Raw genomic sequence first — 26,043 nt, forward strand, 5'->3', positions numbered from 1 at the left:
AAGGTTCTTTTCCAATCTCTTGTGCTGGATGGAGTTGTTCTGCATTTCATCTTCCAGTTCACTGATTCTTTCCTCAGCTGCTGTTACCCTGTTAGAGAGGTTTTCAGTTCAGCTACCATGTTTTTTCAGATCTGTTATTTCAGTTTGGAGTTTTCTGATCTCTATCTTTTTGTTCTGTTCAGCTAGAGCTATGTTTTCTTTGATTTCCATGAGGATCCTCCGTGTTTCTATTCTAAACTCTTTATCTGAGAGATTAATCAGATGGTTGGTATGTTTTGGGTCATCAGAGCTATCATCTTCATTCTCTGTGCATGGTGTTTGCTGCAAGGTTTCCCCATTGTCACACTTGTAGTGTGATTTTTTTCTGCATGTTATGGTGAGGTTCATTAGTTAGAGTGTGTGGCCACGAGGTGGAGCAGTGTTCTTCTGGAGCCTCTAGGAGACAGTTTTTACTGGGCCCTTCTTGACCTTCTCAGGAGAGTTTCAGGAGACAGAAGAGAAGAGAAACACACAATGGAAACAGGTCCCCTCAGTCTCTCCTAGTTGCTAATCTCACAGCAGAGGCACACCCCTCCCTTCTGTTTTCACAGACAAAGGAGGTACATTTCTGCCAGCACCTCTGGTAGCCAATTTTCATTCAGTCTTTCTTGGCCTTTCTGCTTGGGCACCTTTAGGAGACAGTTTTTGCTGTGCCTTTCTTGGCCTTCTCAGGAGAGAGGAGAGGAGGGGAGGGGAGGGAGGAGGAGAGGAGAGGAGGGAAGAGGAGAGGAAAGGAGAGGAGAGGGGGGAGGGGAGGCAGAGGGGATGGGAAGGGGAGGGGAGGGGAGCGGAGGGGAGCGGAGGGGAGGGGAGAAGAGAAGAGAAGAGGAGAGGAGAGGAGAAGAGAAGAGAAGAGAAGAGAAGAGAAGAGAAGAGAGAGAAGAGAAGAGAAGAGAAGAGAAGAGAAGAGAAGAGAAGAAGAGAGAAGAGAGAGAAGAGAAGAGAAGAGAGAGAAGAGAAGAGAAGAGAAGAGAAGAGAAGAGAAGAGAAGAGAAACCATGCAAAGGCAACAGATCCCCTCAGTCTATCCCAATTGCTAATCTCACAGCAGGGGCCGTTAGGCTCCTTTTCCATAGAATTCTCTATAAAAGACACTAGAACATTACTAATTTAGAAGCATATTAATAATAATTCAGTTTTGTCATATAGATTCATAGATCCACTATCCTTTAGCGTAAATCACAAGTCACATTCCTATTTCTAACTTCTTTTCTTCTTGATTCTTCAATTGTATGTTCCTGCCACTCTGTCTGTGACTGGCACCCATCTTGAAGCACCAGACATGCTCCATGCTCCGGCCTTCTTTCAATTTTGCAACAAAATTGCTAGAAATGCGTGCACCCAAGAGAACAAATTGTCCTTTATGATATTATTATATAAAATTTATGATATTCATTTATTTATTATTTATTAAATTATTTATTAATGGCCTGGAGAGATAGCACAGCAGTGTTTGCCTTGCAAGCAGCCAATCCAGGACCAAAGGTGGTTGGTTCGAATCCCGGTGTCCCATATGGTCCCCCGTGCCTGCCAGGAGCTATTTCTGAGCAGACAGCCAGGAGTAACCCCTGAGCATTGCTGCGTGTGGCCCAAAAACAAAAAAAATTATTTATTAAATAAATACTATCATTTATTACTTATTAAGTCAGCTCTATAGAATTCCCAAAAGTACAATTACAATAAAACACCATGACATTCGGAAAGCATCTTTAATATTAACATAATGCATTAATATTTTCACACTTTATGAAGGTGTCTTATGATCAACATTAAATTTAATACCTGGTGACAAATTTGTTATGAAATTTAATTATATCAACAATATTAACCACTTGCAAAATTAACAATATTATCTAAAAAGGTTAACCACAAATAATTTGCAACATTTTTCACAAAAAGTTTTTTATTTTTGGAAACCTTCAAAGTCAGAAATTTTTTCTCTAGTAGAAATATAAAAAGGAGGGGCCGGGCAGTGGCGCTAAAGGTAAGGTGCCTGCCTTACCTGCGCTAGCCTTGGATGGACCGCAGTTCGATCCCCCGGTGTCCCATATGGTCCTCCAAGCCAGGAGCAACTTCTGAGCGCATAGCCAGGAGTAACCCCTGAGCGTTACTGGGTGTGGCCCAAAAACCAAAAAAAAAAAAAAATATATAAAAAGGACCAAATTTTTTGTTTCTCAATTAGTTATCAGTTACTCTTTGGCATATGGACAATAAATCAATTTCCATAATCTAGTAAAAAATAAAATAATTTTTGTAGCTTACTGGCTTGCATTTTAAAATGGTCAAAGTTTTTCTTTTCTGGTAGTCTGTTAGAGTATTGACTGCTAGATTGTTAGACCTGACAGAAAAGCAGCTTAGATTGGCCGAATAGTCTAGAACTTCTCCAGGACAAATAAGTCTAGATGGCCATTACGAAAATGCTCAGAGTTCACGACCCCTCTCTGCTGTTCCCTGGGTTGTTTGCAGAATAAACTATAGACAAGAACACAAGTATAGCACACCATACAAGTTCTGCTGGATTCAAACCACATTCCCAAACACAGACTGACAAACAGGAGCAGAACAAATAACAGACAAAAAGGTAGGAGATAGATTAAAAAAAAATTATGGGAAGTCTGGAAGTCTCCAAATTCACAGCCAGCAATATTTCATTTGCTGGTTCTATATCAGAGTAAAAAAAGTAAAGGCCTTTTAACAGAAATATAGCCAGCTCTAATTAATATTACCTAATAGTTTTTGGAGAATAAAAATAGAAAAATAGTTAAGAGCATTTAATTTATTTCTTTAAATTCTAGTTGAATTCCTATTATTCCTTGCACTAGATCAGGGGTGGCGAACACTCAGCTCTCGAGCCGCATGCGGCTTTCGGCCAAAATGAATGCGGCTCTTTGCCTCTTATAATTATTTTGTCTACTGTGACTCTGCCAAGTTTGGATTTTGTTCTGCTGCTTCTGAGGAGGAACCTCTGAGGAGAGATCTCCGAGTGCGGAGTCCCGCCCCCAGGCTGTGGCATCCGGGCTCCCATTCCTTGGAAACAACTGCACGGCCAGCTACTGGGGGACCCATGTGTCATATGTTGGGTCATATCTGGCCATTAGTTCTTAGAGTGGAGGACGCAGCACACCCTCACCATCACTGCAGGATTTTGACCCAAACTCAAAATGGCGAAATGCAATATATGTTTAATGTATTATTGTTAAAATTATATGCTTTTGTGTGAGTGTTCGTCTGTTTTGGCAGGTCACTGCGTGGTGTGGCTCTCTGACTCAACAGGGGTCTTTTGAGCGCCAAGGCATAATGCTCCTGTAAAGGTGTGCCTACTTTTTTTTTTTTTTTTGGTTTTTGGGCCACACCCAGCGATGCTCAGGGGTGACTCCTGGCTGTCTGCTCAGAAATAGCTCCTGGCAGGCACGGGGGACCATATGGGATTCGAACCAACTTCCTGAATCGGCTGCTTGCACGGCAAACACTGGCTGTGCTATCTCTCCCGGCCCACCTGTGCCTACTTTTTCCCAAGTTTCTAAATTAATCAGGGAACCAGGGGCAAATTTCTTCCACAAAATCCAAAATTCTTTCAATTTTTTTTTTTTTTTTTTTGGTTTTTGGGCCACACCCATTTGACGCTCAGGGGTTACTCCTGGCTATGTGCTCAGAAATCGCCCCTGGCTTGGGGGGACCATATGGGACACCGGGGGATCGAACCGCGGTCCTTCCTTGGCTAGCGCTTGCAAGGCAGATACCTTACCTCCAGCGCCACCTACCCGGCCCCTTTCAATTTGTTTTATCCCTACTTTAATTTCATGAGCAGCCAATAATTTCTTTAGCACATGAACAAATAATATATGACTGCTCCCTTGCTCCCTTGACCCATTATTACTCCGGCCTCTATGCCTGCTAACCTTTATCTCGGACATCCTTCTCAGGAGTGGCAGTGGCCAATTTCATGCTCCGAAATTCCCATAGTGGTGTGGTCAAGGTTCCCACTTCTCACTAACCCGTCCGGCAGATAGCAAGAACATGGGCCTCAGTGATTCAGCTAAGAAACAAAGAAGAAGGCCCGGAGAGATAGCACAGCGGTGTTTGCCTTGCAAACAGCCGATCCAGGACCAAAGGTGGTTGGTTTGAATCCCGGTGTCCCATATGGTCCCCCGTGCCTGCCAGGATCTATTTCTGAGTAGACAGCCAGGAGTAACCCCTGAGCAACGCCGGATGTGGCCCAAAAACCAAAAAAAAAAAAAGAAAAAAAAAAAAAGAAACAAAGAAGAGGGGCAGGAGGTCGACCTGAAAAATGGCCGGAGAGTTTATTATTCTAAGCTCATCTTTTAAGGTACAAGTTACATAACGTGGTTACAAAAGGAGCATATGTATTACTAAGCATATGATTACTAAGCAAGCTACCAATGCTTACATTTTTTCACCCACATAAGGTCATTATGCACACACCACATGACTAATTCCTGGAAGGTTCTGCTCTTCACCAAATAAAGGCAGAAATGAAGATAGTTAATGACAATGAAGTTAGAGCTATGACCTTTTATGTGCCACTTGGCAAACGGACCCCTTGCCTAGGGAAGCTCCTTCTGCATGTCCCTGACAAGCCAAGCAGCTTCCAACAAGAAACCACCAAGGTTCCTATTAAAAGAAACACCCCCCCAACAGGACCAGACCATTTCTGCCAAAAACAAACTTCAATAAAATAATGGTGCTCATTTAGTTTAAGACATTCATGATTTATCTTAGTCATTGTTCTCATTGGTCATTTTCTTTATTCATTTGTCATACTTGTTTGGTTTGGAGGCCACATATGGTGATGCTTGGGTTACTCTGGGCTCTGCATCAGGTGCCAGGAGTACCATGAAGATATCAGAGATTGAACCCAGACGGGTCACTTGCAAGGCAAGAGTCCCATTGTTTTAGATTTAGAACTTGGGCTCATCTTCTTCAACCCTGTCCTAACAATCAAAAAATTGGTGTTCAGAAAATGACTTGCCTTGCACAATTCTGGAGCAGGTTTGATTCACAGCATCCATATCCCATACCTTTGAGTACTGACAGGCATAATTTCTGAGCACAGACTAGGAGCAAACCTTGAGCATCACCTGAACTGTCCCTAAGATACAAAGATAGGACAGACTATGAGGTAACTTCTACTAAGATAATCCAAATTGAAACACAAGGGATTTACTCATAAAAGCATGAAGTAATTTCAATTTTCTTAAATAATCAGAAATGTGAGGTACTTGGGCATGCCATTCTTCCAATGAAATTGCTACATTTTCCCCAAATCCATTCAGACTCTCCAGATCAAGCATATGAAGAAATCCAGACAGAGGGAATATTTGCCTAAACACTTATCCTTTATGCTTATGTAAACATAATAATAAGTGAATACTGGATGGGGCTGGAGTGGCAGTACAGCAGAAGGCACTAGCTTGCACACAGGAGGATTCTTAATTGTGCAGAGCTGACCAGGTTTAACTCCCAGAAGTCTAAGAGTGATCCTTGAGTGCAGTCAGGAGTAAGCCCTGAGCTTGGCCATGTGGCCTAAAAACAAACCAAAAACTCGATACTGGTGCCAGAGAGAGAAAATAATGCCAGAGAGCATGCTGGTATGCCATATGAACCACTTTATCCTCAGCACACCTAAGGTTTCAGGGGTACCCAGGGAGCATAGGCCTTTGTGCAGAGACAGAAGAAAGTCCTGAGCAGTAAAAAAAAATGTGCCACTCTACACAGTAAAAAAAAAATTTCTAGCATTAGTATACCAGAGAATTTCAAAGGCTGGGATAATGGCCTACTTAAGACCTGGGTGACAATCCTAGTGACAATCTTTCCTGTAGGGTGTTCAGGCCATGGAACCTTCCAGATAATGCCAGCACCAGCACTTCCAAAGGCTGCATTTCTGCTGTCCAAGATGTGAAAAATGAACTTGTTTTTAACTCAGGGGGACTATTGTGACCTTGAAGTTGCTCTCAAGCAATTATGTGTGAAAATGAACCTTAAATTAGGTGTGAGGCTGCAGTGAAAGCTTCCCACATCATTAAGTGGGGTTTCTAGAACTCTCCTGTGATTTCTTAGTGCTGAGCATGTGTCAAAGGCTTCCCCCTTCCAAACATGTGGGGCTTCACACCAGTGTGAATTCTGCCACAATTATTAAGGGCTGCATATTGAGCAAAGGCCTCCACACATTTCTTCCATGCTTATTAAGGTATATTTGCTTCTGTCCCATCTGGCGATGATCAGGAGTTACTCTTGACTCCACACCCAGGGGTCACTCCTGGTGGTGCATGAGGGACCAAATGGGATGCTACACATCAAGGTCTGTTAGCCACATGCAAAAAAAATGCCCAATTCACAGAACTCTAGCCCTGACTAATATGAATGTTAATACAATCAAGCTTGAGGATTGAACTATATTGTTCCCACCTTTCTTATATGTCTATCAAATATCCATTTTCCTTTAAATAGCAAGGGTTGGGGATCAAGTGAAGAACTTTCTTCATTCTGTACACGTCTTCTCTGCGGTAGACCTGTGCTATCTAATACAGTTTCAGAAAAAAACTGAAGACCTTCCCATGTATCATACACATTTACTGCAGAATGAAAGATTTGACCTATACAAAAATTTTCCCTTTTTTTATTGAGAACAATGTGAATTACAAATCTTTCACAGTTGTAGTTCAGTTACATAGTCACAGTGAATTAGGGCCGTTGCCACCACCAGTGTTGACCGCCCTCCACCATAGTTCCATGAATGCATCCCAATCCCCCACACGAGTCCTCTGGACTACCAGTGTAACAGGTACATTTTGTGTTTAGCTTAATATACTTTGGGCTCTTCAGTCTGTTGTCATTGACTTTGGCTTATGTATTTAGATCTGACCTCTTTTTTTGTTGTTATCACTCAATGTTCCTGAGACCACTTGGCCACTGGACCCCATCCACTTTTTTCTCCTTTTCTCAATTTGTAAAAAGACATAGAAATATGAGATATAACAAAGTGATTCAAGTTTTATGGTTCTATTAAAAAGAGAGAGCCTCTATCTAGAATATAAGTAAAATTAAAAGAAGAGAAAAATAAGAAAAGGGGGGGGGGCAGAGGGGCAAGTGTGGCTTTTTCTTCTTGTTGTTCCCATCAAATGTTGGGAAAATTTGAAAAAAATTTCATTGGCCCAAGAGATACACAGTTCCTCTATCCGTGAAGCATACTATAAAAAGACCAACTACAGGCTCCAGGTATGTTGATTGTCCAGTCCCATTGTCTCTATGGTCCCAGAAAAAATTCTGCTCAGTCACAGTTAACAGTTTTCTATACTGAGAGATCTTGGTTTTTGCACAGGTCCTAGTATGAAAACTAGAATAAAGTCTTTCTTTGTTGACGTATACAAAATTAAGGATAAATTGAGTTTTCCCAAAAGCTTTAAATATATAAGATTTCTTTTATTTATTTATTTTGATTTTTGGGCCACACCCGGTGATGCTCAGGGGTTACTCCTGCTATGCCCTCAGGAGTCGCTCCTGGCTTGGGGGACTATATGGGACGCCAGGGGATTGAACCACGGTCCATCCTAGGCTAGCACTGCCAAGGCAGAGATACCTTACCTCTAGCGCCACAGTGCCAGCCCCAAGATTTCTTAAAGTAATGACTTCTACGTTGAATAAGTTATGAAAAACACTTGAGGCTTTGAATCAATGTCTGCCATTATAATATAATAATGTGAGTGTTCAGAAAAGGCCTTCCCAACCTCCTTTTACATATACGTTTCTCTCTAGTATGCTTTTTTTTTCTTTTTGGTATTAATGTTACACTAGATGATGCTCTGGAATGCTCCTGTCTGAGTGCAGAAATTACTCCTGGCAGACTCAAATGGCCATATAAAATGTTGGGAATCAAGCAAGGTCAGTTGATTATATGGCAAATGTGCTACTTGGCTATGCAATCACTCTGGCCCCAAATATACATTTCCTTTTTTGTTGTTGTTGTTGTTTTTTGTTTCTGAGCCAAAACGGTGATGCTTAGGGTTTACTCCTGGCTATTCGCTAAGAATTGTCCTGGCTTGGGGGGAATATATGGATGCCGGTGAATCAAATTGCGGTCTGTGCTAGGCTAGTATGTGTAAGGCAAACACATTACCGCTTGCGCCACATCTCCAAGCACAAAGATACATTTTCTTCTGCAGAAAAAACATTTAGAAGTAAACAAGACTTCCTATATATCAGACAAGATTCTCTACATGTCAGAATTCTCCCCAGTTTTAATTATATTTCTTTGATGGTGGTGGTGGTGAAACCTGTGATACAAAAGACTTCTCCTGGATCTGCACTCAGGAATCCATGCTGGTGAGCTTGGGCAACCCTAGAGGATGCTGAGGATCAAACCCAGGCACTGGAAGACCAACGCAAACCATGTTGTTGATAGCTAGACCATCCATTTATCATTTAAGTCTCTATGAAAAGGTTTAAACAGAATTGAAGGCTGTCTCACACTCCGTACACACCAGATGTGTCTCTCAAGAATGTCTTTTCTTATGTTTCTGAAAGGATGAAAGGAAAGTGAAAGCCTTTCCACATTCCTGACACGAATAAGTCTTCTCTCCTGTATGAATATTCATGTGCAAAGAAAGGGTTGAGGAAGAAGCAAAGGTCTTACCACACTGCTGACATGAATAAGGCCTCTCTCCTGTATGGATTCTCTTGTGTACAGAAAGGGCTGAAGAAGAAGTGAAGGCCTTCCCACACTCCTGACATGAATAAGGCCTCTCTCCTGTATGAATTCTCCTGTGCATTGAAAGGGCTGAGGACTGAGCGAAGGCCTTCCCACATTCCTGACATGAATAAGGCTTCTCTCCTGTATGAATTCTCTTGTGCATAGAAAGGTTTGAGGACTCAGTGAAAGCCTTCCCACACTCCTGACATGTATATGGTTTCTCTCCTGTATGAATTTTCCAGTGGCAAGTAAGACTTGAAAATCGACTGAAGGCTTTCCCACACTCCTTACAGATGAAGGGTTTTTCACCTGTATGTATTTTCCAGTGTCTAATAAGACTTGAGGCAACACCGAAGGTCTTCCCACACTCCTCACATGCATAAGGTTTCTCTCCACTATGACTTTTCACATGTTTACTAAGGTCTGAGAAAAATTTGAAGGACTTCCCACACTCATCACATACATGAGGTTTCTCTCTAGTATGACTCATGAAGTGGCGAATAAGGTGTGAAGACTGAGAGAAGGCCTTCCCACACTCTGTACATATGTAAGGCTTCTCTCCAGTATGAGTATTCATATGCACTGTAATGTCTGAAGGGCATGAGAAGGCCTTCCCACATTCAGGACATATATGACGTTTCTTTCGTTTAATGACTTTCTTAGGGGCACGAGGCTGTGAGAGTTGCTCCAGAGCATGTCCACCTTGCTGAGAATTAGAAGGATCCTGTGTGCTGGGGGTTTTCAAGGGAACATCATGGTGCTGAGCACAAAGTAAAGCACCCCCACATTGCTTACACTCAGGTGGCGCCACTCTATGGAAAATTTGGTTGCGAGCCTGTCGTTGTGATGGGCTCGGAGCAAACACTGATGTTCGCTCAGCCCAAAGAGCCCCCATTGTGGGGTTCTCTGTCCAGAATTTAGGTGAAGCAGATTCAGGAGTGCTGTGTCCAATGGATGGTGGAGCTGCAGCAAAGACACTCTCTGTACTCTGCCCCACTCCAGAACAGATGTCACCCGAATCCTCACTCCCATGAAGATGCAGGCAGGGAGGTTCTCTGCAAATTGTGTCAAACAGCACAGAATCAACCTTGTCCCAGGCGGGCTGGCAGCTACTCTGTGGAACAAGAGAGGGCCAGTCTAATTACTTCTCTCTCCCTGAGGTCCCCATATTCAAATCCAGCCCTGTATGGCTGATTTCCATCACAGAAACACAATTTTCCATATATGTGAATGTCTGTAGACACATACAAACATCAAAGTAATGTCCTTACTTAGGACATGAAGATGGAATGATGGCACCATGGGAGGGCTTGTGTCTTGCACATGGCCAACCTTGGAATAACCCGGGTTTGATCCCCGGCATATTATATGGGTTCCCGAGCCTGCAGGAGCAATTTCTGAGTGCAGAGTCAGGACTAAACCCTGAATACAGGCAGGTGTGGCCCCAAAACAAAACAGAAACAAACAAAAAAAGTCCTTACTTAGGACAGATAACAACTTAGTTAACAGCCAGAGCAGGAAGGCAAAATAAGTGAGCCTAAATAACTAATTACAGGTACCCATAAAAAAGGCCCACTGTGTTCAGAGGGTAGAATCCCTAGCATCTCATATGGACCACAGAGTCGGCCAGGAAAATTTCTAAGTGCAGAGCATGGATAAACCCTGAATATAACACAGCGGTGTTTGCCTTGCAAGCAGCCGGTCCAGGGCCTGAGGTGGTTGGTTCGAATCCCGGTGTCCCATATTGTCCCCCGTGCCTGCCAGGAGCTATTTCTGAGCAGACAGCCAGGAGTAACCCCTGAGCACCACTGGGTGTGGCCCAAAACCAAAACAAACAAAAAAAAAGAATGTGAAGTCCCCAAAATAATTTCAATATAAGTATATTCCTCTAAAACATCAGTGAGATTTTCTTTTTTAGTATACGTTTTATTTTATTTACATTTGGAAAGTCCCAACTAGATGGTGCTCAGAATTTAATCATGGCTGTGTGCTCTGCAAGATAATTTCATGGGGCACACTGGCCCATATAAAGTGGCAGGGATGACAACCATGTTTCCTTCCCCACACATACCAAGGGTCCTTCCTGCTCTTAGGAAGAATATGGATTTAGTTGAGAGATAAGTGAGTGAAACAACTCAAATTTACATATAATCCAATAAAAATTACAATATTTCCTTTTAGCTTTCCCTCCCCAAAGCAATCTCTCTTTGATGTGAAAAATATTCTGAAATTTCTTTACATTGGAAAACTTAGTGAACTAATGTGAGCACTCAGGTGAAACAAATAGGCAACTTCTCCCAGCACTGGGCTTTGTATCCACCCAGTAGTGTAGAGATCAGAGATGCAGTGATGGGGATGGAACCCAGGGCCCCAATTCAGAAAAACAATGGGCTTGCAGCACTGACCTATCCCACCACCACAATAATAATACTGATATTGAGCTTGCAAAACTTACCATCTCACTCCTATTTGAAGATCCCGGTCCAAAGGCTAACTGCTGAAATGTCAAATCCCGAACATGTATCCTGCATTCTGCATTCTGTAGTCTGCATTCTGAAATCAAACCAAAGAAGCAATGTAAGAATTAGTTGAATGTAGCAAGGCTAAATGCAGCAACATAGGTGGCGTGAATACATGTTGTTTTCAGGTACTCCAGAAACTAAAAGGAAAGGTTGGAAGGATTGTGGTGAGGAGCTTGGCAAAACCCAATTTAGCTTTGTGAAATGCTCACTCGTCAATATGAAACCATTGACAAGAAATATTTCTAAACCTGAAAATTTAGATAGTGAGAAAGAGCACAGCAAGGAGGGTGTTTGCCTTGCATGTGACTGGCTCAAGTTCGATTTCCTGCATCCCATATACTCCCCATCCCCAGCACTGCAGGAGTAATTCCTGAGTACAGAGCCCTAGGCAAGACTGGTTCATCCTAGAACAAAAACAAACAAAAAACTTCTTAGTATTCTCAAAAAATTGTCCAAAGCAGTATTACAATCGAGAGGGCATTTAGTTAGAAGTGGTCGACCATTTACATCCCCACTTCACGTAGGGTCTTAAAGCCCAACAGGAGTGATTCCTGAAGTACAGGACCAAGAGAAAGCCTTCAGCACCACCAACCGGGCCTAAAACAAAAACACTTTTAAAGATGAGAAAAAACACTTCTTGAAATCTCAAAAACCCACAATTAGTCAAGGAAAATGCCAAGTAAAGATAGACAAGGAAGAGGGGCATACAGCTGCCCTTGAGAAGGGGCTATGTAGCCAGGCTAAAAGCAGGGATAAGGGGCCGGAGAGAAAGCCTGGAGACAAGGTGTTTGCCTTACATGCAGAAGGACGATGGTTTGAATCCGGGCATCCCATGCGGTCCCCAAGCTTGCAAGGAGCAATTTCTTTGAGGCCAGAGAGATAGCATGAGGAAAGGCATTTGCCTTTCATGCAAAAGGTCATTGGTTCGAATCCAGGCATCCCATATGGTCCCCCGAGCCTGCCAGGAGTGATTTCTGAGCATAGAGCCAGGAGTAACACCTGAGCGCTGCCAGGTATGACCCAAACACCAAAAAAAAAAAAAAAAAAAAAAAAGGGATAGTGCAGCAAGGTGGGTGAAGGCTAGAATCTCAGGCTCTGTTCTAAAAACCCAAAAACAGAACCAGAAAGAGAATAGCCAAGACAGCAAACCTCCAAATCATAGAATTCAGGATCAAGAGAAGTAAATGAAAACGTGGAGTTCTGAAACCCTGATCTGGGAACATAACTCAAATGCCCAGCACCAACATTTCACAGGTGCCAGGATGCTCCAAACCAACCCAAATGCAGGAGATTTGCAGGGAAGGGGGCGTGTCATTTCACACACTCACCTGCAAGCACACCTCACTGCTGCCTCCCCAGGACTCACCTTCCAAACACGAAATCAATGCAGGCTTCACCCCAAAATGCCCTGTCCAGAGGAACAATTCATGGGTTAGAGACTGGGAGTGGGACAGTACCCCCTGTGTGAGTTTGGGGCCCTAATGAAAGCAAAATCAGGGAACAAATGAACAGAATCTCTGATCTCCATATCCCCATTGGTTATCATAAAATGAGGCAAGATTAAGTCACTTATTATTTGCAGATGGGGGGGCCACACAGAGTGATGCTCAGAAGCACCACTGGCTCTGCACTAAAAAATATTCCAGATAGTCTGGCTTCCGGTTCTCTCTGATATGGGAGGCCAGCTCTTCCCAGGTATGGAGTTAGGGGACACCCCATGCCAGAGGCCTTCTCCCTAGCTTGCGGGTGCTGGGAGGCCTGGAGGCCCCCAGCCATTCCCCTACTTCTAACCTGAACTCCAGGCCTTTCCTGGGTGCTGCCTCAGGTGGCCCAAAGGTGAGACCTTTTAGGGGCCGTAGGCTTCCACCCCACTACTCTAGGGAGGAGGAGCATTGGGAGGAGCCAATTCCAGTTCTCTCTGCTCCAGGAGGCCAGCTCTTCTCAGGCATGGGGTTACGGGACACCCCATGCCGGAAGCCTTCTCCCTAGCTTGGGGGGTGCTGGGAGGCCTGGCAGGCCCCCAGCCGTTTCCCTACTTCTCCCCTGGACTCCAGGCCTTTTCTGGGTGCCGGCTCAGGTGAACTCTATAGTGGTCCTCTTGCTTTCCCCCTTTCTTTCCCTCCTCTAAACAGGGGACACATGGGGAGGAAGGCGTGCCATTACAGCACTGGTGTATGTTGGGACATTCACTGGTAATTTTTTTCTTCATTGGTCTCCATTTTAAAAACCTTATATATTAAAAAGAAAAATGAGAGTATTGACTCTCAGGCTGGGAAGAGACCAGTACTCTTTTCCTATTGTTTACTCTCAGCGGCCACTTGGCCTCTTCCTTCCTTCATTGTGTAACTGTGGTTGCTACCATACTACGTTTCTGATTAGTTCCCACTCAAATGCATTTTTCTACAATGGAACTGTGGGGAGTCATTTTGCAGACTCCAGAAGGCTAAATCACAGACCACAGGGGTATCCAGAATTCAGCACCCTCTTCCCGACTATCTCTAATGACATAAAAGGGACATGCATATCTCCTTTGAATATTGTAGATATATTCCCTCAACCACTATAGCTATTATTGAATATCCCCTTAAATGGTGATAATTGTGTCCACTGTCTTATGTCAGATTGTTTATTTTCCCCACTTTTTATCTTTTCTTCTCTTTGTGAACTGTTCAATAAGGAATTTTGGTGAAAGAGTTCCTCAGTTTAATGCTTATGTTTAAACCAAGTCACGGGGATGTTGGACTTGTTCTTGCAGTCCCCATATGCACTGATAATGCCACATGGCATTATTCCTTGTTTGCATAGGCACATTAAAATGGAAAATACTATACATACAAATAAGTTCTTATCTAATAGAGATAGGAACACATAAATCTTGTAGTGCAATGGGACCTTACACCCTGAAAATTGACATAATGACCTGGCACAGGCCTCAGAAGAATGGGCATTCTCCATTCACCCTGGAACCAGGGAAACCATCTATGAAACATCCAAAGTTGTCTATAACATCACCTAGAAGCAATCCTCTACCTGGGAAGACCCTACTGCTGCTCTGACATCGATCTACTCAAAAGAGTCTTCCCTTAACACTGAGGAGACTTAACAACAATGACCTGCTTACTGAACAGGGCTTTCTGCATTGCCCTTTAATTGTGAGTGGAAATTAGAGGACACGCCACACCATCCTGACTTCAATGTAGGATATATAGATTCCAGAATCTTCAATGCAGAAACATGATACCAACAACAGAGACTGTGTGAAAAATAAAACTAGTGGCACTACAGAATTACCTGGATTGGACAAACTAGTTTGCCTGGAGCCTAGAGTTGGTCTTATGTCAGGAAACTTCAGGGGTAGGGTCTCCTTGTATTTAGGACAAGGCTGTTCTTTCCCATGCCCCCATATTTTGGTAGGCCTAGCAAATGAAAAATTGCCACTCTAACACCATTTTTACTGTGCTACTTTGACTCTAAACCTTAAAAAAAAAAAACCACTTAAACTAATATGCATGTGCATGGAAATGTAAAAAACTGCTATGCCTTCAAGTTTAAGGAGTTACATATAAATTCTATGGCTTTAGATTGCTTGGTGTACCACTAAGAAATTTATAATGTACTACAATCTGGAGACTTGAGGGACAAAGTAATTGTACATGAGTTCGGTTTTATTTTTCTTAATGTTCTTTGACTGTAAGATCAAAATTAAGGTGTCAGCAGGGGGATTTCTTCTGAGAACTCTGTTTTTGGGTGAGTGCCCCTTCACTCTAACTTTACCTTGTCCTCTTTCTTTGCATCATTGTTCACATAATTAAAAATAAAAAATTAGGGGCCGGGCGGTGGCGCTGGAGGTAAGGTGCCTGCGCTAGCCTAGGACGGACCACGGTTCGATCCCCCGGCGTCCCATATGTTCCCCCAAGAAGCCAGGAGCGGGCCGGGCGGTGGCGCTCGAGGTAAGGTGCCTGCCTTACCTGCGCTAGCCTAGGAGACGGACCGCGGTTCGATCCCCCGGCGTCCCATATGGTCCCCCAAGCCAGGAGCGACTTCTGAGCGCATAGCCAGGAGTAACCCCTGAGCGTCACCGGGTGTGGCCCAAAAACCAAAAAAAAAAAAAAAAAAAAAAAAAAAGAAGCCAGGAGCAACTTCTGAGCGCATAGCCAGGAGTAACCCCTGAGCGTCACAGGGTGTGTGGCCCAAAAACCAAAAAAAAAAATAATAATAATAATAAAAAAATAAAAAAATAAAAATAAAAATAAAAAATTAAAAAAATATTCCAGATAGTTTTGGGGATTATATAGGAAACCAGATAGATATCAGCTGAGAGCAAGGCAAACACCCTCACCATAGAGCTTTGCCCCAAGACCAGGTTTAAATGAAAGAGTCCAATTGAGAGGCCAGATAATACAGTGGGGAAGCAATATCACAGCATTGGCCTTGCATTTGACTGTCGATCTCAGCATCCTTTATAGTTTTCTGAGCCTCATCAGGAATGAGCACTGAGTACAGAGCCAAGAGTAATCTCAAGCACCACCAAGGATTATAAGGCCCAAGAATGTCTGAAAGTTTATGGCCACTTGTGGGGCCACGGAAAAAGCTCCTAGCACAATGTACCATCTCTAAGGACTGTGAAATGACATTGAAAAACATAAATTCGGACCCATCTAAGCAATACATTTAAGGTCTGGGGAGTTAGAACAGCCAAAAGGACTTGACCCCAGATTCATCCCCAGTTGAACCCAGATCCTTATGGCCTATTCCCAGGAACCCTCCCACAGGTATTGGTCCACACAGGTGCCCAAGGGGTTTCTCACCTATGGCCTGCAGATGCTGGTAGGTCTCGAGCATCACATCTCTGTAGAGCTTCCTCTGAGAGGAGTCCAGGCACGGCCACTCCTCTGGAGTGAAGCTCACAAGCACGTCATGGAACGTCACCATGTCCTATGCAAGCATACAAAGGAGAGGATCAAGGCCCAGAGGCAACCTGGGCACAAGGGGTGAGGACAGGACTCCCAAATCACAAGGAGGACTCTGGCCTCTTCCTTCGGCAGGGAGGAATAAGCCTCAGAAATCCAGAAAACCAGATCACGATTCTAGAAGCTTCTTGGAGGTACAGCCTTCCACACAGACACCTCATGGCCAGTATCTGCACACTCAATCCATTGAACATTGTCATGAGTTAACACCTGAGCACAGAGCCATAGGAATTAAAAAATCAACTCTGGGGCCTGGAGAGATAGCACAGCGGCGTTTGCCTTGCAAGCAGCCGATCCAGGACCAAAGGTGGTTGGTTCGAATCCCGGTGTCCCATATGGTCCCCTGTGCCTGCCAGGAGCTATTTCTGAGCAGACAGCTAGGAGTAACCCCTGAGCACCGCCGGGTGTGACCCAAAAACCAAAAAAAAAAAAAAAAAAAAAAATCAACTCTGATGCAGCTCACAAGACTAAGACCACACCAGCCCAATCCATCTCTAAAGCTCTTCTCTGCCCTTGGTAATAGGGAAAGTAGGAAATCAAAGGATGCACTGAGTGATATAAAGCTCTCATTGTCCTGGGGCTGAGCAATAGTACAGCAGTAGGGTGTTTGCCTTGCACTCAGCTGACCCAGGAAGAACCTTGGTTCGATCCCCAGCATCCCATCTGCTTCCCCAGCCAGGAGCGATTTCTGAGTGTACAGCCAGTAACCCCTGAGTGTCACCAAATTTGGCCCAAAACAAAACAAAAAGCTCTCATTGTCCAAATGAGCACTCATGGCTCACCCCCAAATAAATTCCTCCTGGAGCATGAAGTGACAGAATTCCCAACCCCTCTGCCTTCTCAAAAGATCCTTCCTCTGGGGCCAGAGAGGTGGCGCTAGAGGTAAGGTGTCTGCCTTGCAAGAGCTAGCCAAGGAAGGACTGCGGTTCGATCCCCTGGCATCCCAGATGGCCTCCCAAGCCAGATACAATTTCTGAGCACTTAGCCAGGAGTAACCCCTGAGCATCAAACGGGTGTGCCCCCCCCCAAAAAAAAGAAAGATCCTTCCTCTCCATTCCCTCTGATAGCCACAAAGCCAAGTGACAGCAGATGAGGAGGCTTTGAAAGTGGAACTGGTTTACTGAGAAGAAATGTGGCTGCAGGGAGAAGACAAGATTCTGCAGAGAGAAGGACAAAAGAGCTTTCCCTCAGGTGAAGTGGGAATAAGGCTTCATGGCTGAAATCCTGAGACCAAGGGCTCATGCCTCACCCACATCAGGGTCCATTTTAGCAGGAGCTCAACCCTAGAATCCAACATTCCATAGAGTCTCAGACTTGCCAGAGAATCCAAGAGCACTAAGTCAGGAGTAGAGCCTAAGTATCACCAGGTAGGGCCCACAAAATAAACACAAGAAACAAAGAGAAGGGGCCTGAAATAGCTGAGTTTCTTGTCCCTGTAGGGAACCACACCCTGGCCAAGATTCCTTCCAGAAACTCTTTTGGGCTCCTGTCCCCCTACCCCATCCCTTTGGGAGTCCACCCTCACCCACTACCTGGGGACAGGATGGCACACGGTTCGGCCCCATCTTCTTCCTCCTGGATTATCCCTGAAGAACAGCAGCAAGGTCCTTTGCTGAAGCCCTAGAGGAAAGTCAAAGCCATGAGCACCAGAGAGGAGCACAACCCCCTGCTAGGACCCTACTGCCTGGACTGGGGTGGAAACACCATAATGGGCCAAACCATCAGGCACCACCTCAGACACAAAGGGGAGACATGGCTGAAGCTCCTTCTCCTAGTCAGGAGGTTGCTGGTTTCATGGCTGCACTCATCGATTCAGGAGCACTCGCTTCTCTCTACAGGGAGGAAACTACAGCCCTGAGTCTTGCATCCTTCCTGGTCCCACACTGCCTTGAAATCCAGGACAGGGCACAACAGCAGGCCAGCAAAAGCATCACCTACCCCATGTACGTAGCCCAGAAGTGACACTGTCACAGGAACTCAGGGGTACAAACCCTCTGCTGTCCTCCTGCTTCCTGTCTGGCAGGTGGAAATATGGGCCTGCTCACATCCAGATGTGACCTCAGGCCCCGTGAACACTGAAACTGTTCCAGCTCCTTCCCACTGTCCTGGGGCTCCCAGGGTCCCGCTTTATATTAAACCTGATCAGCACAAGTGAACCTGGGCAGCCAGTGTCCCTGCAAAGTCACTAATTTCCCAGAGCTCAGCTATACATCAGGTCACCATCCAAGCAGGCACCTTGGGTTCAATTTCTGAATTTCTTAGGGTTCCTGGAACCCACTAGGAGTGAATTCTGGGTACAGAGCCAGGAGTCAGTCCTCAGCACAGAGAGGTGATGCACAAAAATCAAGCAAACAGAAAAAGTAACCCCCTTTCCCACCAGGGGGTGAGAGGGATAGCACAGAGCACAGAGGGCATTTGCATTGAACAACATCGGCCTGGTAAGATCCTCAGCATCCCAGAGAGTTCCCAAAGGAGGCCAGGAGTGATTTCTGAGCACAGAGCCAGGAAATAACTCCAGAGCTCCACATGTGGGATTTGAGCTCAAGCCTTACTGTGCCTGCAGGTCTCAACCTATCTACAGCTATTAAAATTCCTCCTCTGTGTTTGGAAGCAAACAGGAAGGGAAGGGGTCTCCCTGCACCATGACAAATAAGTCTTGATATGCATTAAAACTCAGAGATGGGGCAGAGGACAAGAGCCAGAGCTAGGGCCACTGCAAGCCCAGAGAAGTCTGAACGACCCACCTAAGAGGCTCCAGCAGGGTCAGAATCTGAAGAGGAATAGCAAAGGCCATCAACTACCTCCAAACCTGCCCCCAGGCAATCACCATAATAGCAAGACTCTGATCCAGGTGGAAACCCTAGGAAAGACCACTTGAAATAAAGGACAAGCGTTCCCTGGGGACTTGGTGGCATCTCCCCTTACACTGGGGACTTGGAGCTTTCAGACTTTGCAGAATGTGTATCGGGGTGAGCTCTGCCTTTGCAGAAGCCTGAGCAGCCTCTAAAGGACAGTCTCTTTATTCTTTGTCTCTGATTTTCTGAGCCTCACCTGGCTCTGCAATCAGTGCTCACTCAAGGGACCCTGTGGGGTGTCTGCTTCGGACCCTGGTCGCCTCCTTGCAAGGCCAGCGCCCTCCCCGCTGTCCAGGCCTGACTTTCCTGCAAAGCCCAAGTCCTGGATCCCCCCGGGCTTCGGGAGGCAGCGATGGGGAGAGCGCAAGGGGCAGATTCCCCTCTGGGGGCTGCGGCCTCTTCCCCCCAGTTCACATGAGGTCCCTGGAAACCCCCTGGCAGCCGTTTGATCGGTTCCTTCCAGTATCTATAAAACTTTGTGTGCGTTTGCAAAGCCCGCGGTTCCCTTAAGAAAAATACTTCCCGCCGCTCACCTGACCGGGATCCTGTGGCTCCAGACACTCAGAACGGCGGAAAACGCCCCTCCAGACGCCCCAAAGCCCGCGGGGACCCCCAGATCGGTTCTCAAGCCCTTAGCACAGCCCGCCAACTGACAGTTCCGCACAATAAAGCCCAGGGCTTGTGACGTCACAGCGACTTCCGGTCTGGACTTAAAGGGCCAGTCTGCAGCTGTGCGCCAGGCACGTCCTGACTTGGAAGGTGGGTTTTACTTTTCTAGACTTGGAGCAGGGGATCCAAACCGCTGTGGTTCTACAGGTCATGGAGAGATGTGAGTGGGGTGATGATCAGTTGACATGAAGTGTAAAGGTTTTATTAATAACAACAGCATTCTCCTGGGGGCTGTTGAAATAATAGTACAATTGAAAAAGTCACTGATGAAGTCAGAGCCTAAGATCTAGAAGTCCTGGTGAGGTTAGATCCTGCCAAGCAGAGCTCTTATAAAGAAAGATGATGAAAAATAAAAGAAATATGATGAGCTACTTCTGGAGCAAAACCCACTTTATTTTAGGAGGGAACTGGGTATTTAACTTAGGGGAAAATAAGGTGTGTACTTTGTCAGCCAAAGAACTATAAGAGGAGATTAAAACAGATGTGTGTTTCTTTGTTTAGGAAAAGCAAAGGATAGGGGTAGGGAAAGTATGCTGTTTGCTCTATGTGTTTAAACAGGGTGTGTGCTTAATGTGACTAGCTATATTCAACTACAACCACATAATAGTACATAAGGCACTATACTCAAAATGGAGCTCGTCAATTGGTGTGAAATGTGTGTCTTCTAAATAATATTTGAGTATGTATGTTGGCATAGTCTACATGCCTAGCTCACCCTTGATATCAGAGCTTAAGGAGTAGCACAGAAAGGGAAAGACATGTAGGAAGGATGGATGTTCAGCAAGGGAAATAATGGAAAACCTGGGGCTGTGGCTTCTGTGATATGGAGAGGTGTATACTTCTAGATCCAAAGCATAGAGCCAACAACACTGAGAATATGACATCTAAACTGCATTCATTAAACTTTGCCTTGCGCCTCTCACGGTGGCAGGCAGGGGTGGGCGGAATGAGCATGATGGCAGTACTGATAAAGGGAGATAACACCACTGTAGTATCAGTGGAAATATGAAGAGCTGCTAAATCTCAATGATCTTGGTAAATCACTTTGTTAACTAAATAAAAATAATATAGTTATTTCAAATTTCCTTCATAATTACTCCTACAGTCAATGCCTAGCCAAGATGTTTGGAGACTTGGAGACTGGCATAAGTTCTCACTATTTATAAAAATATTTGATCCCAGATGCTTCTTCCTTCTGTCCAACAAACCAGCCAATAGTTCAAAATCTATTTCTTTTTTTTTTTTTTTCATGTGACTGCTGGGAGCCATTTTTTTAGACTCCACAAGACCAAATCACAGGCTGAAGCTGTGCTCCAGATTTCACACCCCTCCCTTCAGACTATTTCAAAAGACTTAAAGGAGACATGTATATATTCTTTGAATATTTCTTTAGTTGTATATCCTTAATAGGTATAACCCTTATTGAATATCTTCTTATGTAGTGGCAATTTCCCCATTTTTTGGATCTGTTTAGTGTGTTTAGTGTGTTTTAGTGTTTAGAGTTCATGTTAGAACGAGATTATGTAGATTTTTGGGCTTGTTACCTCTGCCCCCATATGCACAAGTAATATCTTATGACACTTTTTCTTTTGGCAAAGGCACATCAAAATGGGAAAATATTTTAAAAAATCTTAGTTGTTCTTGTTTCTTTTTTCCCTCACCCTATATATTAGTCAGAATATATTATGTTACATTGCCATAGATCAAACAGACCCCAACCCCTGTGGTCTAACAAACAGAACTTTGTTTTCTACACTTTCTCCTGGAATCAGCTCTGGAATCAGCTCTGCCTAATCACACTGACTCTAATTTTTTTTCATACTTCCCTCTCCTTTATTTGACTTTTTTTTATAATGCAATGTATTGTATATAATAATATATTGTATATACATTATATTCCATTATTGAATAACAAATTTTTTTTTTTTGGTTTTTGGGCCACACCCGGTGACGCTCAGGGGTTACTCCTGGCTATGCGCTCAGAAGTCGCTCCTGGCTTGGGGGACCATATGGGACGCCGGGGGATCGAACCGCGGTCCGTCTCCTAGGCTAGCGCAGGTAAGGCTTACCTTACCTCCAGCGCCACCGCCCGGCCCCCAATATATTTTTCTTAACACCACCCATCACCAGTGCAACATTCCCATCACCAATGTCCCAAGTCTCCCTCCTCCCCACCCGACCCCCGCCTGTACTCTAAACAGGTTCTCAATTTCCCTCATACATTCTCATTATTAGGACAGATCAAAATGTAGTTATTTATCCAACTAAACTCATCACTCTTTGTGATGAGCTTCCTGAGGTGAGCTGGAACTTCCAGCTCTTTTCTCTTTTGTGTCTGAAAGTTATTATTGCAAGAATGTCTTTCATTTTTCTTAAAACCCATAAATGTGTGAGACCATTCTGCGTTTTTCTCTCTCTCTCTGACTTATTTCACTCAGCATAATAGATTCCGTGTACATCCATGTATAGGAAAATTTCATGACTTCATCTCTCCTGACAGCTGCATAATATTCCATTGTGTATATGTACCACAGTTTCTTTAGCCATTCGTCTGTTGAAGGGCATCTTGGTTGTTTCCAGAGTCTTGCTATGGTAAATAGAGCTGCAATGAATATAGGTGTAAGGAAGGGGTTTTTGTATTGTATTTTTGTGTTCCTAGGGTATATTCCTAAGAGTGGTATAGCTGGATCGTATGGGAGCTCGATTTCCAGTTTTTGGAGGAATCTCCATATCGCTTTCCATAAAGGTTGAACTAGACGGCATTCCCACCAGCAGTGGATAAGAGTTCCTTTCTCCCCACATCCCCGCCAACACAGTTTATTCTCATTCTTTGTGATGTGTGCCATTCTCTGTGGTGTGAGGTGGTATCTCATCGTTGTTTTGATTTGCATCTCCCTGATGATTAGTGATGTGGAGCACTTTTTCATGTGTCTTTTGGCCATCTGTATTTCTTCTTTGTCAAAGTGTCTGTTCATTTCTTCTCCCCATTTTTTGATGGGATTAGATGTTTTTTTCTTGTAAAGTTCTGTCAGTGCCTTGTATATTTTGGAGATTAGTCCCTTATCTGATGGGTATTGGGTGAATAGTTTCTCCCACTCAGTGGGTGGCTCTTGTATCTTGGGCACTATTTCCTTTGAGGTGCAGAAGCTTCTCAGCTTAATATATTCCCATCTGTTAATTTCTGCTTTCACTTGCTTGGAGAGTGCAGTTTCTTCCTTGAAGATGCCTTTAGCCTCAATGTCCTGGAGTGTTTTACCTACGTATTGTTCTATATATCTTATGGTTTTGGGGCTGATATCGAGGTCTTTAATCCATTTGGATTTTACCTTAGTACATGATGTTAGCTGGGGGTCTAAGTTCAATTTTTTGCAAGTGGCTACCCAGTTGTGCCAACACCACTTGTTGAAGAGGCTTTCTTTGTTCCATTTAGGATTTTTTGCTCCTTTATCAAAAATTAGGTGATTGTATGTCTGGGGAACATTCTCTGAGTATTCAAGCTTATTCCACTGATCTGAGGGCCTGTCCTTATTCCAATACCATGCTGTTTTGATAACTATTGCTTTGTAGTAAAGTTTAAAGTTGGGGAAAGTAATTCCTCCCATATTCTTTTTCCCAATGATTGCTTTAGCTATTCGAGGGTGTTTATTGTTCCAAATAAATTTCAAAAGTGCCTGGTCCACTTCTTTGAAGAATGTCATGGGTATCTTTAGGGGGATCGCATTAAATCTGTACAGTGCTTTGGGGAGTATTGCCATTTTAATGATGTTAATCCTGCCAATCCATGAGCAGGGTATGTGCTTCCATTTCCGCGTGTCCTCTCTTATTTCTTGGAGCAGAGTTTTATAGTTTTCCTTGTATAGGTCCTTCACATTTTTAGTCAAGTTGATTCCAAGATATTTGAGTTTGTGTGACACTATAGTGAATGGAGTTGTTTTCTTAATGTCCATTTCTTCCTTATTAGTATTGGTGTATAGAAAGGCCATTGATTTTTGTGTGTTAATTTTGTAGCCTGCCACCTTGCTATATGAGTCTATTGTTTCTAGAAGCTTTTTGGTAGAGTCTTTGGGGTTTTCTAAGTAAAGTATCATGTCATCTGCAAACAGTGAGAGCTTGACTTCTTCCTTTCCTATCTGGATTCCCTTGATATCCTTTTCTTGCCTAATCGCTATAGCGAGTACTTCCAGTGCTATGTTGAATAGGAGTGGTGAGAGAGGACAGCCTTGTCTTGTGCCAGAATTTAGAGGAAAGGCTTTCAGTTTTTCTCCATTGAGGACAATATTTGCCTCTGGCTTGTGGTAGATGGCCTTAACTATATTGAGAAAGGTTCCTTCCATTCCCATCTTGCTGAGAGTTTTGATCAAGAATGGGTGTTGGACCTTGTCAAATGCTTTCTCTGCGTCGATTGATATGATCATGTGATTTTTATTTTTCTTGCTGTTGATGTTGTGTATTATGTTGATAGATTTACGGATGTTAAACCAGCCTTGCATTCCTGGAATGAAACCTACTTGATCGTAGTGGATGATCTTCTTAATGAGGCATTGAATCCTATTTGCCAGGATTTTGTTGAAGATCTTTGCATCTGCATTCATCAGCGATATTGGTCTGTAATTTTCTTTTTTCGTAGCATCTCTGTCTGGTTTAGGTATCAAGGTAATGTTGGCTTCATAAAAGCTATTTGGAAGTTTTCCTGTTTTTTCAATTTCATGAAAGAGTCTTGCCAGGATTGGTAGTAGTTCCTCTTGAAAGGTTTGAAAGAATTCATTAGTAAATCCATCTGGGCCTGGGCTTTTGTTTTGGGGCAGACATTTGATTACTTTCTTAATTTCCTCAATAGTAATGGGTGTGTTTAGATATGCTACATCCTCTTCATTCAATCGTGGAAGATTATAAGATTCCAAAAATTTATCCATTTCTTCCAGGTTTTCATTTTTAGTGGCATAGAGTTTCTCAAAGTAGTTTCTGATTACCCTTTGAATCTCTACCATATCAGTAGTGATCTCTCCTTTTTCATTCCTAATACGAGTTATCAAGTTTCTCTCTCTTTCTTTCTTTGTTAGTTTTGCCAGTGGTCTATCAATCTTGTTTATTTTTTCAAAGAACCAACTTCTGCTTTCGTTGATCTTTTGGATGGTTTTTCTGGTTTCCACTTCATTGATTTCTGCTCTCAGCTTTGTTATTTCCTTCTGCCTCCCTATTTTTGGATCCTTTTGTTGAGCACTTTCTAATTCTATGAGCTGCGTCATTAAGCTATTCAGGTATGCCCCTTCTTCTTTCCTGATGTGTGCTTGCAAAGCTATAAATTTTCCTCTCAGTACTGCTTTTGCTGTGTCCCATAGGTTCTGATAATTTGTGTCTCCATTGTCATTTGTTTTCAGGAAGGTTTTGATTTCCTCTTTGATTTCATCTCGGACCCACTGATTATTCAGTATGAGGCTATTTAACTTCCAGGTGTTAAAATTTTTCTTCTGTGTCCCTTTGTAGTTTATATATAATTTCAGGGCTTTGTGGTCAGCAAAGGCAGCCTGCAAAATTTCTATCCTCTTGATATTATGGAGGTATGTTTTGTGTGCTAACATGTAGTCTATCCTAGAGAATGTCCCATGTACATTAGAGAAAAATGTGTATCCAGGCTTCTGGGGGTGGAGTGTCCTGTATATATCTACTAGGCCTCTTTCTTCCATTTCTCTCCTCAGGTCTAGTATATTCTTGTTGGGTTTCAGTCTGGTTGACCTGTCTAGTGTTGACAATGCCGTATTGAGGTCTCCCACAATTATTGTGTTGTTATTGATATTATTTTTCAGATTTGTCAACAGTTGTATTAAATATTTTGCTGGCCCCTCATTTGGTGCATATATGTTTAGGAGGGTGATTTCTTCCTGCTGTACATATCCCTTGATTAATACAAAATGTCCATCTTTGTCCCTTACAACTTTCCTAAGTATAAAGTTTGCATCATCTGATATTAATATGGCCACTCCTGCTTTTTTTTTGGGTGTTGTTTGCTTGGATGATTTTCCTCCAGCCTTTTATTTTGAGTCTATGTTTGTTCTGACTATTCAGGTGCGTTTCTTGTAGGCAGCAGAAGGTTGGATTGAGTTTTTTGATCCATTTAGCCACTCTGTGTCTCTTAACTGGTGCATTTAGTCCATTGACATTGAGAGAAAGAATTGTCCTGGGAGTTAGTGCCATCTTTATATTAAAGTTTGATGTGTCTGTTGGTAAGCCTTGTCTTAAAGTATGCCGTTCAGTTTTTCTTTTAAGAATGGTTTTGAGTCTGT

The 26,043-nt window shown here is 43.5% G+C and overlaps 1 protein-coding gene across 1 annotated transcript in view; it reads right to left on the reverse strand.

Annotated features, from left to right (window-relative positions):
• LOC126029986 (zinc finger protein 506-like) overlaps positions 1-26,043 on the reverse strand; it is a 94,479-nt gene that overhangs the window by 41,308 nt on the left and 27,128 nt on the right. The window contains exon 4 of the mRNA XM_049788205.1: positions 11,202-11,299. Within this exon, the coding sequence (XP_049644162.1) occupies positions 11,202-11,299 (98 nt within the window). The remainder of the gene's footprint in view (positions 1-11,201; positions 11,300-26,043) is intronic.

The sequence above is a fragment of the Suncus etruscus genome, chromosome 15 (genome assembly GCF_024139225.1).
Source record: "Suncus etruscus isolate mSunEtr1 chromosome 15, mSunEtr1.pri.cur, whole genome shotgun sequence".
NCBI classification, from domain to species: domain Eukaryota; kingdom Metazoa; phylum Chordata; class Mammalia; order Eulipotyphla; family Soricidae; genus Suncus; species Suncus etruscus.